General features: G+C 37.7%; 1 protein-coding gene across 1 annotated transcript; it reads right to left on the reverse strand.

The window, feature by feature from the left end:
- Window positions 1–367: 367 nt before the first annotated feature.
- Window positions 368–11,164, reverse strand: SC5D (sterol-C5-desaturase). The gene is made up of 5 exons (XM_082844543.1): window positions 11,095–11,164; window positions 5,136–5,353; window positions 3,858–3,990; window positions 2,263–2,363; window positions 368–1,901 (listed from the first exon to the last, which is right to left on the reverse strand). Exons 2-5 carry the CDS (start codon window positions 5,343–5,345, stop codon window positions 1,446–1,448), a joined length of 900 nt encoding a protein of 299 aa, XP_082700669.1. The 5' UTR covers window positions 5,346–5,353; window positions 11,095–11,164; the 3' UTR covers window positions 368–1,445.
- Window positions 11,165–15,733: the final 4,569 nt, after the last annotated feature.

Raw genomic sequence — 15,733 nt, forward strand, 5'->3', positions numbered from 1 at the left:
TAGTGAAAAGCACTTAGCTGCACTGAACCAGTTACAAAATACTAACTGGTATACTGGTATGTTTTAGTAAAGCAACACTGTAACAGGAACTCAAACAGAAACAACATTTTCTTCTGGATTCCAAGCATTAACTTTTAGGACTGGTCTCTTGCTAAAACACTCAAATCTAATAAAAGATGTAAAATATAAAAAGACAGTGATACTCCCTTCTCTCTTTCTCCCCTTGATATCAAACATTTGGAGATATTCTAAAAGTTCTGACAACCCACATCATTTCTATGGTTTCAGATTGACATAAAATTTGTAAAGAATACTTTGTGCTGTTACATTACTTAACTGATACACTTTAATAATAGCCATACTCAACTTTTATTGATTTTACATAAACAGCTTAGAGAATGCCTTTGGAAACCATGTTTTCCCAACATATTTATGTTACAACACATGACATTTCTTTATGAAAGTATTTGTTAAATCTTTTTGCAGAGGGAGTGGGGAAAAATGAAGAAGGAGGAGGGGAAATAAGATTTCAAAACTAGTCTTCAGTGATAGGCCTAAATATTTGGCAATTATTTCCTTTTATAGAAAATCACAGGATTGTAACTTTGAAACATACCAAAAGTGCAGTGCATCAATTTAATTAAAAAACCAGTGGTGTCTAATATATTCTTTGGGCATCAAATTTCCCTTTCTAAATATAATCAGGGCCATATAATTTTACACTTATTAAATAATGGTTGAAAACAATAACCATCAAAATCTTTAAATAATCCCAGATCTGGATTAAATCATGGTAGTATTAATATTTTCTAAAATTCCTATTTATTTGTTCATCAGTAAAACGTAACAGTTGACAATGTCTCCAGAGAATAAGTTTTCTATGTGTAGGAAGACAATAATCTTATAACACCTGCTATTAATCAGGTCACTGAGCTACTAATACATTATATCACGATATTTTTTCACACTGATTTTTCCACTTCAACAAAGTACAAGTAGTTGTTATCATACCAATTCTGAGTACTTAATCATTCCTGAAACAAGGAATCATCTTCATATTAGTACTTCTTTGTTATGGTGTTTAGTCTTGATATCATCAAGCACAATGAATTTTACTTAATGAATATGGATGAATTAAGGCAAAAGGACATAACCTAGTCCCCTCAATAATTTATCCTCTACCTTTTAAAAAACTGTTGTTGAGGCTATACAAATTACAGACCTACTGGCTGGAAAGACACAGCTTCTCCCTTAGACCAACATTCAGTATTTTGAGCACGATGTTAAAGTCATGGTGTTTATGGCATGTTCCCTTGTTCTACCATTATGGTCGTTCCTCACCTGTACCCACAATACTGATTTTCAAATGATACTGTTCACTTGCTATGCGTCCTGGCTGTAGATTATTTTCCTTGATTAAAAATATTTAATAATTGGGCAATAATCTACTCAGTTTTTTTAAACTCTCCATTGAATAATTTTTCATTTTTACAACCACTTACTGCATGGCTGTTGCGGTTTTCTTCTGTCATCCTCTTCACATAATTAAGTGGTCCGTTCCCTTCAAAGGAGGAGGGATTTTTGAATGAGCCTCCAATTCTATCCCACAATGTGAAATACTGTCCATAGTTATAGTCAAAGAGCATGTGGTGGTCTGTATGATGAGCTGAGCCATTAATAAATGGCCTGAAGATATGGGGAACACGAAAATCACCATCATGAATAGAAATTGTCCAGATATTGACCAAGACGTACAAACCTAAATAAACTACCTTGTGTAATGGGAAGATAAACGGGTATATGTGGTAAGGTAGACCCTGAAGGAAGCCATCCAGAGGGTGAAAAGCATGACTTGCAAATGGAGTTGGAATCTTCCAGATATGATGAGGTTTGTGTAAGTGCTACAGAAGAAAAGAAGACCACATTAATGCCACAGACTTTACCCAGTGCAACAACTGACTTAGCTTTTCATGCTCATGGTGTGAGAAATGACCTAACTAAAAAAGTCCCGTTGAATTTAGCAAATTACTTTATAAAATTCCCTCCCCTTCTTTACCCCAAGACAGTAAGATTTTAACACAGCCCCTCCAGACCCATAAAGAAGGATACAAACAAAATGTACCTTGTACCTGTCATGGCTAAGGCTACTTAGGTATTTAATAAGTTAGGGGAAATTCTTGAAAATAGAGACAGGATTTATAATTATACATTGCTGAAATGTATATTTTCTCTCTTCCCCTACAAATGACCCCACCTTATTACCTTATACACAAGTCTATGATGAAGGCCTCTGTGAATCCAGTAGATCAGCATGTCAGTGAAAAAGAGAAAGGACAGCACACTAGCAATGAATCGAAGCCAGCCTACAAGACACAACAGGAGACGGCAGAATCAAGATTCAGCGCCCAGGAGCAGAGTTTACTTTTGACATGTCCATCTAAGAAGACGAAATTTGATCCTAGACATAAACCCTGTAAACTATCTGCTCTGGTTAATTCAGTACATCACAACCTCCATCTCCCTTGACTCTCTGGGATCTGCTCAGTTCTCTCTCATAAAAACTTGAAGCGTCCCACCTACAATATTTCTTCATTAAACTATGAGGATATTTATGAAACAGAAAGAGTAAACCCCTATGGCATCTTTATCATTTAAATGCTGGAGAATAATGCTATTTATTTTTTCTTCATATTAATCATCATAAAACATATCTTTACATATTAACTCCCCTGCTTAGAATTTTATTTTCCCTTGAAATACTGTAAGCCTAGCATTTACTCCATAACCCAACCCCTTCTGATCTTTCCAACCTCATATGCTCGTGTACTAACCAGGCTGGTTCACTCAATATCCTCCCAACATCTTCAAAGTCTTACCTCTATACTTTTACTCAAACTATCTAGAATGCCCTCTCTCCTTTTATTTTTATTCATATTTTGATCCACTTTCCAAGGCCGAGCCAATTCAGCACACTGGTGTGTAATTTTTGTTCCCTCCTTTAAATAACTAACCTCTTACTTGCTGACACCAGCAAGCTTGGATTCCAGTCCCAGATCCACCACTTATTTGTTAAGTGAGCTTGGCAAGTTACTGAAATTCTCTGTACACTTAATTTACTCACCTATAAAAGGAGCATCGTAATAGTGCCTACTTCATAGAGTTAATAGAATAAAATGGATTGGTAACACGTGAAAAGCTTAGAACTGAAGCTGGTACATATCAACAATAAATGTTAACTATGATTCTTACTTTCTAATACTAGATACTAGAAATGTATCTTGATGAAATAATTCCAAAATTTCACAAAATTTTAGTTTAGTCACTGTAGTGCTGTTTATAATAGAAAACCAAGAACAACCTAAAGGTCTAAAAATTATGGATCATTTAAATAAACTATGGATATCTATACAATGCAATACTATAAATATATACTGTATAATGTCAATATTTATTGACATGAAAATATGGGCATAAACACGGCTAAGAGAAAAAAATCAGAGTTCAAACCAGTATGCATAGTAAGGGTTTCAATTCTGTAATGTAAAAAATGAAGTATTACAGGCATAGAAAAGAGAAAGAATATACATCAAAAGAGTTACAGTTTCCAGGTAGCAGAATGATGGATTTTTTAAAAAAATCGGTGTTTTCTGATTTTTTATAAATATCATGTACTACTTGAGCTTTTTTTTCAGATGTTTGAATTCAATAAAGATAACAGGAAACAAATTCAAGGCTCTAGCTCTGATCATGCCAATCTTCCCCTGGGCACAATTTCATCTACAACAAAGACTTTAAAGAAGCAGATTTGGTTCTTTAGAGAAACCCATCTGTTCCAGACATTTACACTATACACTCACCGTCTGGAAACTCCTCTATGCTGTCATACAGTTTGCTGTAACCTCTCACCTCTAGCAGGAACACTGAGACCGTGGGGAGGCTTATCCATGGCATTGACTGGACAGAATGCATAATCTCTCGATAGACTTGGTTCTGAAAATGAAGTTTCCAATATTTACAAACCATAAAATCTATGGTAAACAAAACTAGCATAAAATTGTTCTGGATTGGATTTTTAAAATCTCTTTTATATGAAGGAGCTTACCTCCAAATTGCTTCTACTGAAGTGTTACTATGTGGGCGTGGGTGTGTAAGAAAAACATTTCTTTTGTATGAAGCAAATGCAACAAATATTTTAAATTCTGAAACTTTTTTTCCTTCCCACAAAATCTCTATTCCAAAGTTCTATTTACAGAATAATCAGTTCTTTCATAATTAACTTTCATACTCAACCCTCTCTATTTTTTTTCAGTCCTTGTAGTGACTGACAAATACAAATAACTGAAATAGAAAAGTGATTGTAAACAAGTCTGAATTTACTGAGTTTGGATTATCTGGTCAAAATATATATACATAGTAAAAGCATATTTCAGTTTGTGAAAGTCAAATATCAAAACAATTACACAAATGTATACATTTATTTATTCATCACTATCAGCAAAGAAATTCTCATCTATGTATCTAGCAAGACCAGGCTTACAGTTAAAAAAAAAAAAAGAAAAGAAAAGTAGGGGCTTCCCTGGTGGCGCAGTGGTTAAGAATCCGCCTGCCAATGCAGGGGACACGGGTTCGAGCCCTGGTCTGGGAAGATCCCACACGCCGCGGAGCAACTAAGCCCGTGCGCCACAACTACTGAGCCTGAGCTCTAGAGCCCACAAGCCACAACTACTGAGCCCGTGTGCCACAACTACTGAAGCCCGCGCACCTAGAGCCCGTGCTCCGCAACAAAAGAAGCCACCACAATGAGAAGCGAGCGCACCGGAACTAACAGTAGCCCCCGCTCACCGCAACTAGAGAAAGCCTGTAGCACAGCAACGAAGACCCAATGCAGCCAAAAGTAAATAAATTAAAAAAAAAAAACCTCAAAAAAAACTTTTAAAAAATTACAACTTACTTATCTGTTTAAATTAAATTAAAGAAAAGAGAGAGGGGATTAGCCTTTCCAAAAATATCTAACCCATTTGGGGCTGTTTTCAGAAACTCTAAAAAGATTAAAACCAGTTTAATCTGAAAATCTCACAAATACATATTGTTATTTTTACGGTAATAATTAAAAAATAGGTAAGAAAATCACTTACCTTTAAAAATTGTGGGTGTTTCATTAATGAATGATCATAGACAAAATAATAACTCAGCGTTGCGAATAAGAAATAAAGGATATAAGCACCGAGATTTGTTATAATCAGGAGACTGACAGCTTGTCGGAAGATGCTGTCCTCTGGCCATGTGGCTGGATATATGTATGGTGTAAAAAAATAATAATCTGCAGCATTGAGTACAAGATCCATCTTAGGCCCTAAAGGATAAACATGTACAACAATTATTTACCCATGTTGACATTTCTCAAAGCAAAAAACTTTCAGAAAAACTATATATGAAGTTCCTGCCTTCATAGTATATGTAGTACAAGTCTGCTGCTACCAGAATTCACTAAATGACATCTCTAGAGCCAGAAGGATCTTCAATGTCATCTCTAGTTCAGTCTCTTGATATAATACATAGCGACACTGAAGTTCAGTTAGAGAAACTGAGGCCCATGAAGTTTCTTCTCCAAGGTCAAGCTGAAAGGTGGCATAAGTCCAGATCTAATTGCACCTTAGTGTTCTCTTCCACTATGTCCTATTGCCATAGGACATGGCAAGAGTAAACATGGCAAATAGTAAAGATGTGGAACACAGGGCACTAGGTACTCAGGCAAATGGTTTACTCCTTCAGCTGCAAGTTTCAGCAGCATCTTTCTCCTAAAAGGACTCATATTTCAGAGATTTTTGCTTCAATGCTGAGACTTAAGATGAATTCCCTAAAAGGTATCTATTCTGTGACTGTAACCAAAGAAGTCAGGGACTATCTAATTCTCGTGACTAACCCTAACTCTCATTGACAGAACAAAGGGAGATGTCTTCTTGGCAGTGACAAATAGAATACATTTATTCCTCACCTCCCTCTCCTCCCCACCCCAGTCAGGGGCTGGCAAACTGTGGCCCACGGGCCGAACCCAGGGCCTGTTTCTGTAAAGAAGCTTTGTTTGAACACAGCTATGTCCAGATGTGTCTATGCTGTCTGTGGCTGCTTCTCTGTACTACGAAGTCAAGGCTGAGTCACAGCAATAGACAGCATGGCTCACAAAGCCGAAAACGTTTATTATCTAGCCCTTTAAAAGGAAAGTTTGCCAACTCCTGTTCCAGATGCTTAAACTTTGAAAAACTTTAGTCGATTATATTCATGATCCTGAATCTAGTTCAGCAACTTCATGGTCAGCTTCTGTGAGCTGACCACTGACTCTATCATTTATGATCTACTTCCTCCTTCTTCACTGCACTGTTTGTAGTGGGAAATGTGTCCTGTATTCCAAACACCTCTCATCTATAATTAAAACTTTTGAACAACAACAACAATAACAAAAAACCAGTCTGAAAATTGCCACTGGGTTTTTAGTCTCTTAAAATCAAATTCTAGAAGCTCTTTATTTATTAGGGTGTTTAGCCCCTTGTTTGTGATATGAGTTGCAAGCATTTTTTCTCACATTGACATGGAAAGAAATTTTTAATCAACTAATGCAGATATTGACATACATCCTTCATCATATATTGCTAATTCACTCAAACAACAATTAAGTATAAAGCACTGCACTAGGTGATGAGCATACAAAGGTTAAAAAGATATAGTCTAAATCCACGCTCAAGGTTAGGCAACTACAGAAATGAATAGTTACATCAATATGACAAGTACTATAATAAAGGTATATATATGCAAATTGTGTGAAATCAGAAAAGACAACACAACTACCTCAGCTTACAACAGAAGGCTGTATAGTGAAGAATTTTGATTTGGGCTTTGAAGAACATTACCAGGAAAAAAAAAAAAAAGGTTATGAATAGCTATTTCAAGTAGAAATAACAACTGCAAAGGCATGGAAAGGTCACGGTCCATTAATGGTTCAAGGGATGTGGCCCATTAGGAATATATCGTACTGATGAGAAGCAGGGAGACTAGGTTGCTCCTGAGGTAGACTAACCTAGAGAAGATGACCGCCTGACCTCAGGCAATAGCGGTGAGAATAGACACATTCATCAAAGACTTGGCAAGTAAGATAACCCATGGGACTTGATAACTGATTAGATACTGGAGTGTGAAAGACGAAAAAATCTAGTGGGAATTTGGTACTAGCAGATGCAAACTATTATATATAGAACGGATAAACAACAAGCTCCTACTGTATAGCACAGGGAACTATATTCAATATCCTGTAATAAACCATAATGGAAAAGAATATGAAAAAGAATATACATATGTATAACTAAATCACTTTGCTGTACACCAGAAACTAACAAACATTGTAGATCAACTATACTTCAATTAAAAAAAAAAAGAAAGAAATCTATGTTGATTGTGAGATTTTACCTTGCCTGAATGGCTGGTGACGCTATGATAATCAAACTTGGGAATACTGTGGAGCTAGCAGACTTGGGTGCAACAGGGACTTTGGGGGTGCGAGGAATGATGGGTTCAGTTTGGGTCTTTTAAAAATTTTTTAATTAATTAATTAATTTTGGCTGAGTTGGGTCTTCATTGCTGCGCGCGGGCTTTCTTTAGTTGCGGGGAGCAGGGGCTACTCTTCATTGCGGTGCACGGGCTTCTCATTGCGGTGGCTTCTCCTGTTGTGGAGCAGGGGCTCCAGCTGCGTGGGCTTCAACAGTTGTGGCACGTGGGCTCAGTAGTTGTGGAGCACAGGCTTAGTTGCTCCGCAGCCTGCGGGATCTTCCCTGACCAGGGCTCGAACCCGTGTCCCAGGCATTGGCAGGTGGATTCTTAACCACTGTGCCACCAGGGAAGTCCCTAGTTTGGGTCTTAAGTCTACTTGCTGTGGCTCATCTGGGCTCCTAGGCGAAAGCAGTAGACTACATGCAAATATGAATCTGAAGTTCAAAAGGGAGCCTAGTAGTATCGCAACAGTTGAAGCCATAAAGGATGGAGCAGCAGGTTAAGTACATAAAGTAATACCAGAAACATAAACAATGAAGAAGAACTCAACAATTCAAAAGAATATTGCTATACCACTAAAGGTTGGTAAGAGTTGGTGAACTAGTCTTGCATGTTACCTATAGTGCCAACAGCCATAATTCCATATAGTATTTGAGACAGCACCGTGTAGCCAAAAATAACTCAAACGTTAACCATGAATCTTCTTTATTCAATCTTTAATATCCGATGTAAGTGAAAACTTTAATAAGATCTCAGTCCTTAATTATAAAAAAACTCTTTAATTTTGCTTTTAACTGAAGACCATGCAAGTTGTGTTGATTTGCATATGCCCTGTACATAACTGCTGTGACAGTAAACCAGCACCCAGAAGAGAGGAGAGAATGAACCTCCGTCCATCTGGAGGCAGTTGAGATACTGTGAGATGAAACCTGTTGTTAAGTGTTTTCAGATTTTGGTTTCAATTAATTCTATTTGTGGGATGCAGTAATTAGGTATTCACAAATATATTGCTGTAATTTCTGACATCTAACATAAAAAAAGTTTGAAATCATTAACAATTACGATCTCAAAACTGCAATTCAATTTTGAAGTTTATATTCAAACCTACATCTGTGAAATGGAGAAAGCATATCTACTTTACAGAATTGTTCTAAGATTTAGAGATGAAGTACATAGTGGTGTGGTACTATCTGACACGGGGAAACTCATCAACAAATAGGAGCTATTATTACTGCTGTTACAGGAACCAAAGCTGGGCCCAAATCACTTTAACCTACAGTAGAAACAGATGTCATTTGATGTTTTAAAGAAATAACTGTTCATTTCTAATATCAATATTTACTGTATATGAGGTATTGTAAATATTAACTCATTTAACCCTCTCAAGATATACCCTAAAAGTCAGGTGCTAGTATTATTCTTGTCTTATAAGAAAGCTGGACACAGAAAATTCCCAGAGTCATCAAGTAAATAAATGCTGGAGAAGGGATTCAGTCACTCCCTGGCTGGTTGCAAAATCCATGGACTTGAACCAAGTTCTACTGCTTCTTCATTAGTATCTCTTCAGCTCCTTAAATTTTTAAATTCTCAGTGACTACAAACTCACATACTTCTGCACAGAATTTTTTTTTTTAATTTTTAATTTTTTGGCTGCATTGGGTCTTCGTTGCTGCGCGTGGGCTTTCTCTGGTTGCGGTGAGCGGGGGCTACTCTTTGTTGCAGTGCTCGGGTTTTGCATTGTGGTGGCTTCTCTTGTTGTGGTTGTGGAGCACGGGCTCTAAGTGCACCGGCTTCAGTAGTTGCAGCATGTAGGCTTAGTAGTTGCAGCACGCAGGCCCTAGAGCACGCAGGCTTCAGTAGTTGAGGCGCGTGGGCTCAGTAGTTGTGGCTCGTGGGCTCTAGAGCACAGGCTCAGCAGTTATGGCACATGGGCTTAGTTGCTCCACAGCATGTGGGATCTTCTGGGACCAGGGCTCGAACCTGTGTCCCCTGCATTGGCAGGTGGATTCTCAACCACTGCGCCACCAGGGAAGCCCATTTTGCATATAATTTTAAGGGGTTTATATCCACTAAAGTCAGGGGCTCTACAGACTCTAAGTTAAGTACCCCTAACAAATAGAAACTTAGTTTATTTTACTTTGGCTGAAACAAAGAAACTTTTTCTTAAAACATAGTTATCAACAAAACACAATTAGGCTTAAAATGACTTGAGTCATTCTGCTTTACTTTAAAAGTATAGATAATATACTGTTAGTATAATAGCTAACATTTATTGAAAACCAGGTAGTACTTAAAAAGCACTTTTTATGTATCACCTCACTTGATTCTCACAACTATATGAGGTAGATACTTCTATAACCCCCATTTTAAAGATAGGGAAAATGAAGGCAGGAATATTTAAATAACTTGTTAACTAATGTAACAATAACAAGTAACAGCTGGGATGTATATTCCAGAGCCTGTTCTCCTAGCTACTACATTGTAATATCTAGGTGTAGGCATGCAGATGGAGAATTCTGATTATCCCATGTTAATTATATTACATAATGAATGGGAAAGCACTCTGTAAATGAGCAAGGGTCCTGTATTTCTTTTTAGGTGCTTATCATTAGAAACTTGAAAAGAAAAAAAATCAATGGTGATATAAAGACAGGTAGCCTACAGGTAGTTATAAAGTTGTTATCACCTACAGGTGATATAAAGACAGGTGGTTTGGCTACCACAAACTTTCCAGTTTGGAAACTACCTCCTATACCACCTCCAAATTTGCTCTGCAGTTACACAGGGATGCTAGCAGACACGATTCTTCCTATTAGGATGCTAAACTAATAGATTATTTCCCTCTCCTTCTTGTCTTCTCAAACCGTGGATTGTTGTCCCTCCGTCCTAATTACACTGCAGTAACTGGCGCTTGCTTCAACTTAATTCCTTTGCTGCTTGAAAGAAAAAAAAAAATCCCCTCAAGAACAGAGGGAAATCCGTCGCAAAATGCTTTATTAGTGTTCAGTGGACAAACTTGCCTTGGATAAGAGATCTCCAATAGCCAATATCAAACATTTCATATTTTTCAGGCCCATCCACATGTCTGTTTCTTTCAGCTCTCCCTGTGCCCTGGCATACCCCGCCCCCCGTCCGGGCAGAGGCCCCTAATCTGGAGGTCTCTGGCGACAACCAGCCTCCCGCCAGCCCCGGCCAGCGCGCGTGCCCTGCGTCCCGCACGCTCCCCATCACAGACGCCGCCTAGCCGGTTGTTTTCAGGACACCGGCTACCTGGCGTCTGTCTCTGCTAACCGTCTCTGCTAATCGTCTCTGCTAACCGTCAGCGCATGAGTCCTCAGGTCAAGTTTCGCAGACAGAACCCCCGAGTCAGCCTAGTGCCTTACATCTAGGAGGCAGTCAACGAACGCCTGCGGGAAGCTGAAGAAGGGGGCAGACGCACTCTCAACTTCCCCACCTGGGTCTCTTGCCTTAGTCTCTCCACCCCCTTTTCCTCCTCTGCTCTCGCTTCCAGCTCAGGTGTATTCCCTCCTTTCCCCGCCCCCCTGTCATCCCTACCTAGAGAGGGTCCGCCGCCGGCTGCCGATCCGGTTCCTGCGGTGCCCCGGCTGCTCCAGCTACCGGACCGCGTCTGTCAGCAAGCAGGCAAGGTCTGGAAGGGCGTAGCCTGACCCTACGCTCCGGGCGACCGGCGCCGCCAACCAATCAGAGGCCGGCGGCATAAGCCGATATGACGGCAGATCGCGTGACTTGGCCGCGAGGGGCTCTCAGCGGTCACGTGGGCGCCGCGCGCTCCGACACGCCCCCTTTCGTGCCCAGGAACTGAAGGGAAGAGAGGACCTGATTTAGGTACTAAGGTGGTGGAGGGTGGAGTTTCAGGTTGTATTTGTTTCTTTGCTTTTTCACTGGCGCTGGTGTGTGTAGCTCAAAGTCTTGTACTGAGCGGGTTTACGTTATTTATGCAAACAATCCTTGCTCTGCCTTGAGGGAACTAGATGATACTTCTTTTGAAATGCACGTTGGAAGCATTTTCTACTTAAGAGAAGGAGGCGCAAATACTTGTTAGACAACTTAGTAATACGTATTTCTCAATCCCAGCCTGCGCTTTTCTATAACACAGAATGGCTAGAATTTGGCTGAACCAGTTTAGGTAGGTGTTGAAATGCCAGAAACCTTTTCATAGTACAGATAAAGCAGATCTATGCAGACTAAACGGGAGTATCTGTAGATTCCTAGAGGTTTGCTTCTACGCGCGTGTGTGGTTTTTATTTTTGTCGTTGTTAGCTTTTCTAAATATGAATTGCAGTGGTCACACTTGTAAGTAAACCTTTCTGGAAGTCTCAGAGGAGTGGTTCTCAAAGTCCAGCCAGCAGTGTCCAACAAATTTAGAGTTTCCTGGAAACACAAGTTCTTGGGAACCACCTCAGACCTGCTAGATTAGAAACTCTGGGAGGACCCCAGGAAGCTGGGTTTAACAAACCCTGGATTGATACCCATGTTTGATAAAGTTTGGGAACCACAGTTCTAGTGAATTTGACCATCAGAAGAAAATCCGAAGAAAGTCCTTTGATTTTGTTCCCTCTAGAGTGATAGATAGAAGAAAATCCCGTAAAGTGAGAGATGACTATCATTAGAAAAGAATATTTGTTTCCTTATAGGATCATCTGAAGTGCTGCAGTGTAAGGAGAGAAATTATTAGACTCTAATCATGAAAACCTTTTATATGAGTATTGTTTTAAATATCTGTGGCTTGCCTCCTTTCTTTTTTTAAATTAACATATATTAGTTTCAGATGTACAATATAATGGCTTGATATTTGTATATATTGTAAAATTACCTCCTACTTTCTAATTCACATTTCTTCACTTTTGTTTCCTTTGTTATTGTTCTTATTTCATCCTTTAATTTTTGAGATTAAGATTTTTATGTTCATTTCTGGGCAAAATTAAAATGGGGTTTAAAGGTGTTTACCTAGTACAAAGTTTCCAGATTTGTGATTGCTGTAGGGTAAAGCTCGCCTGCGTGGTTGGTTAGTCTACAAGTATATTTATCCCCTTTACTTGAATTAACTTCAGATTAAAAAAAATAACAGACTTCTCTTGAAAGATTGGGAAATTATGTTACATAAATTAATAGATTTATGAAAGGTTGGGAAATTAAATTACATAAATTGATAAAATTTGAGTCTGCCAAGAAAAGAATTGTTGTTTCTATGAAAACTAAGAAGAATGCTTCAGAAAGACCAGATAAGGATGAATGCTAATAAAATACACATCGAATTGGGTGTGGGTCAGGTGGTTATAAAAGTCTAGAGAAATTTTTAAAGATACGTGCATTTTGTTGTATATTTATTTCCTTCTCAATTTTAGAAGTGTCTTCGTCACATTATCCAAGCACGTTTAAATTTTATATTAAGTATTTATCTCCCCCTCCTCAGTAAAATACTTGTTGGTTTTCTGATCGTACTACTGCTATTTCCTTTACTAATAGTTAAGGTAAACATTCCAGAGTGGTTTTTTGATGAAATATTTAAAAATGATCTCCCATGTAGGGGATTGAGAGGTATAAACTATTATGTATAAAATAAGCTACAAGGATATATTGTACAATGCAAGGAATATAGTCAATATTTTTAATAACTATAAATGAAGTATAACCTTTAAAAATCACGAATCACAGTATTGTACACCTATAACATATAATATTGTACATCAACTATACTTCAATTTAAAAAAGAAATAAATACATTATATGCATAGAATCACATTACTTATAAGTAACCCAGAACTGTTGACAAGAAATTAATACTAAAATTAACTAAATTTAGACCTTAAAAAAATTATCTCCCATAATAGGAATTCTACTGCCTCATAATTTTTAGCATCAGATACACAGAACATATATCTTCTGTGTATCGAAATATCTCATCATATTAGGAAGACAATTCTTGTACGTTTTTTTCCCCTCTGACTTCTGTTGTCCACAGTGGAGAGCATACCTCAATTTTGTTTTTTTACTGAAATGTTTTTGCCTAATTAGAAACTGAAACTAGAGAGTTACTTATTGAGTCAATCTGCACTAGGCAGATTTCGAAGGCTCACTGGCCACTTGTGGCTCTTGGCTATCATACTGGATCCTGTAGGAATCGAACATTTCCATCATCACTGAAAATTCTGTTGGGCAGCACTGTTTATCTTCCATGTCTCTACTTTACCTTTCTTTTGTGTGTGTGTGTGTGTGTGTGTGTGTGTGTGTCTGTTATAGTTATAATGACTACTTTAATATTCTTGTTTGCTAATTCTAACCCTTGTGTCAATTCTTTTTTTTTTTAATTGAGATGCAGTTGATTTATAATATTATAGTGGTTTACATCAGCACTGCTGGTGTAGTGGTAACATGCAAGAGCCCCAATATTATCATATTAGCTTCAGGTATACAACATGACGATTCAAAATTTTTATAGATTATACCCCATTTAAAGTTATGAGAAGTATTGGCTATATTACCTGTGCTGTACAATATATCCCTGTAGCTTCTTTATTTTGTACATAGTAGTTTGTACCTCTTAATTCCATACCGCTATCTTGCCCCTCTTTCTTCTCCCCATTGGTGACCACTAGTTTGTTACCTGTAACAGTCTGTTTCTTTTTTGTGATATCCACTAGTTTGTTTTATTTTTTAGATTCCATATATAAGTGATAACATATAATATTTGTCTTTTTCTGACTTATTTCATTAAGCATAATACCCTTCAGATCCATCCATGTTGTTGCAAATGGGAAAATTTCTTTTTTTATGGCTGAGTAGTATTCCATTGTGTGTGTGTGTATGTGTTTCATATCTTCTTTATCCATTCATCTGTTGACGGACACTTAGATTGCTTCCATATCTTGGCTGTTGTAAATAATGCTTCTGTGAACATTGGGATACCTATATTTTTTCTAATTAGTATTTTTGTTTTCTTCAGATTTATACCCAGGAGTAGAATTGCTGGATGGTATGGTGGTTCTATTTTTAGTTTTTTGAGGACCCTCCATACTGGTTTCCAAGTGGCTGCACCAATTTACATTCCCGCCACCAGTGCACAAGTGTTCCCTTTCTCTACATCCTTGCCAACATTTGTTATTTGTGGTCTTTTTGATGATAGCCATTCTAACAGGTGTGAGGTGATATCTCATTGTGGTTTTGATTTGCATGTCTCTGATGATTAGCAATGTTAAGCATCTTTTCATGTGCCTGTTGGCCGTCTGTATGCCTTTTTGGGAAAAATGTCTATTCAGGGTCTTCTGTTCTTTTTTTAACCAGGTTGTTTGTTTTTTGATATTGAGTTGTTTGAGCTGTATATATATTTTGTATATTAACCCCTTACTGGCTGTATCATTTGCAAATATTTTCTCCCATTCAGGAGGTTGTCTTTTCATTTTGTTGATGGTTTCCTTTGCTGTGCAAAATCTTTTAAGTTTAATTAGGTCCCGTTTGTTTATTTCTGCTTTTGTCTCCTTTGCCTTAGGAGACAGATCCAAAAAAATATTGCTACGCTTTATGTCAAAGAGTGTTCTAACAATGTTTTCTTCTAGGAGTTTTATGGTTTCTGGTCTTACATTTAGGGATTTAATCCATCTTGAGTTTATTTTTGTATATAGTGTTAGAGAATGCTCTAATTTCATTCTTTTACATGTAGCTGTCCAGTTTTCCCAGCACCATTTATTGAAGAGGCCGTCTTTCCTCCATTGTATGTTCTTTCCTCCTTTGTCATGTATTAATTGACCACTGGTGTGTGGGTTTATTTCTGGGCTCTCTATTCTGTTCCGTTGATCTATGTGTTTGTTTTTGTGCCAGTATTATATGGTTTTGATTACTGTAGCTTTGTGGTATAGCCTGAAGTCAAGGAGCATGATACCTCCAGCTCTGTTCTTTTTTCTCAAGATTGTTTTGGCTATTTGGGGTCTTTTGTGTTTCCACACGAATTTTAAAATTATTTGTTCTAGTTCTTTGAAAAATGCCATTAGTATTTTGATAGGGATTGCATTGAATTTGTAGATTACCTTGAGTAGTATTATTAATACTACAATATTAATTCTTCTAATCCATGAACACAGTATATCTTTCCATCTGTTTGTGTCATCTTCAATTTCTTTCATCAGCATTGTATAGTTTGCCAAGTACAGGTCTTTTACCTCATTAGTTAGATTTATTC

The sequence above is a fragment of the Leucopleurus acutus genome, assembly GCF_964270905.1.
Source record: "Leucopleurus acutus genome assembly, chromosome: 8".
Classification (NCBI taxonomy): Eukaryota; Metazoa; Chordata; class Mammalia; order Artiodactyla; family Delphinidae; genus Leucopleurus; species Leucopleurus acutus.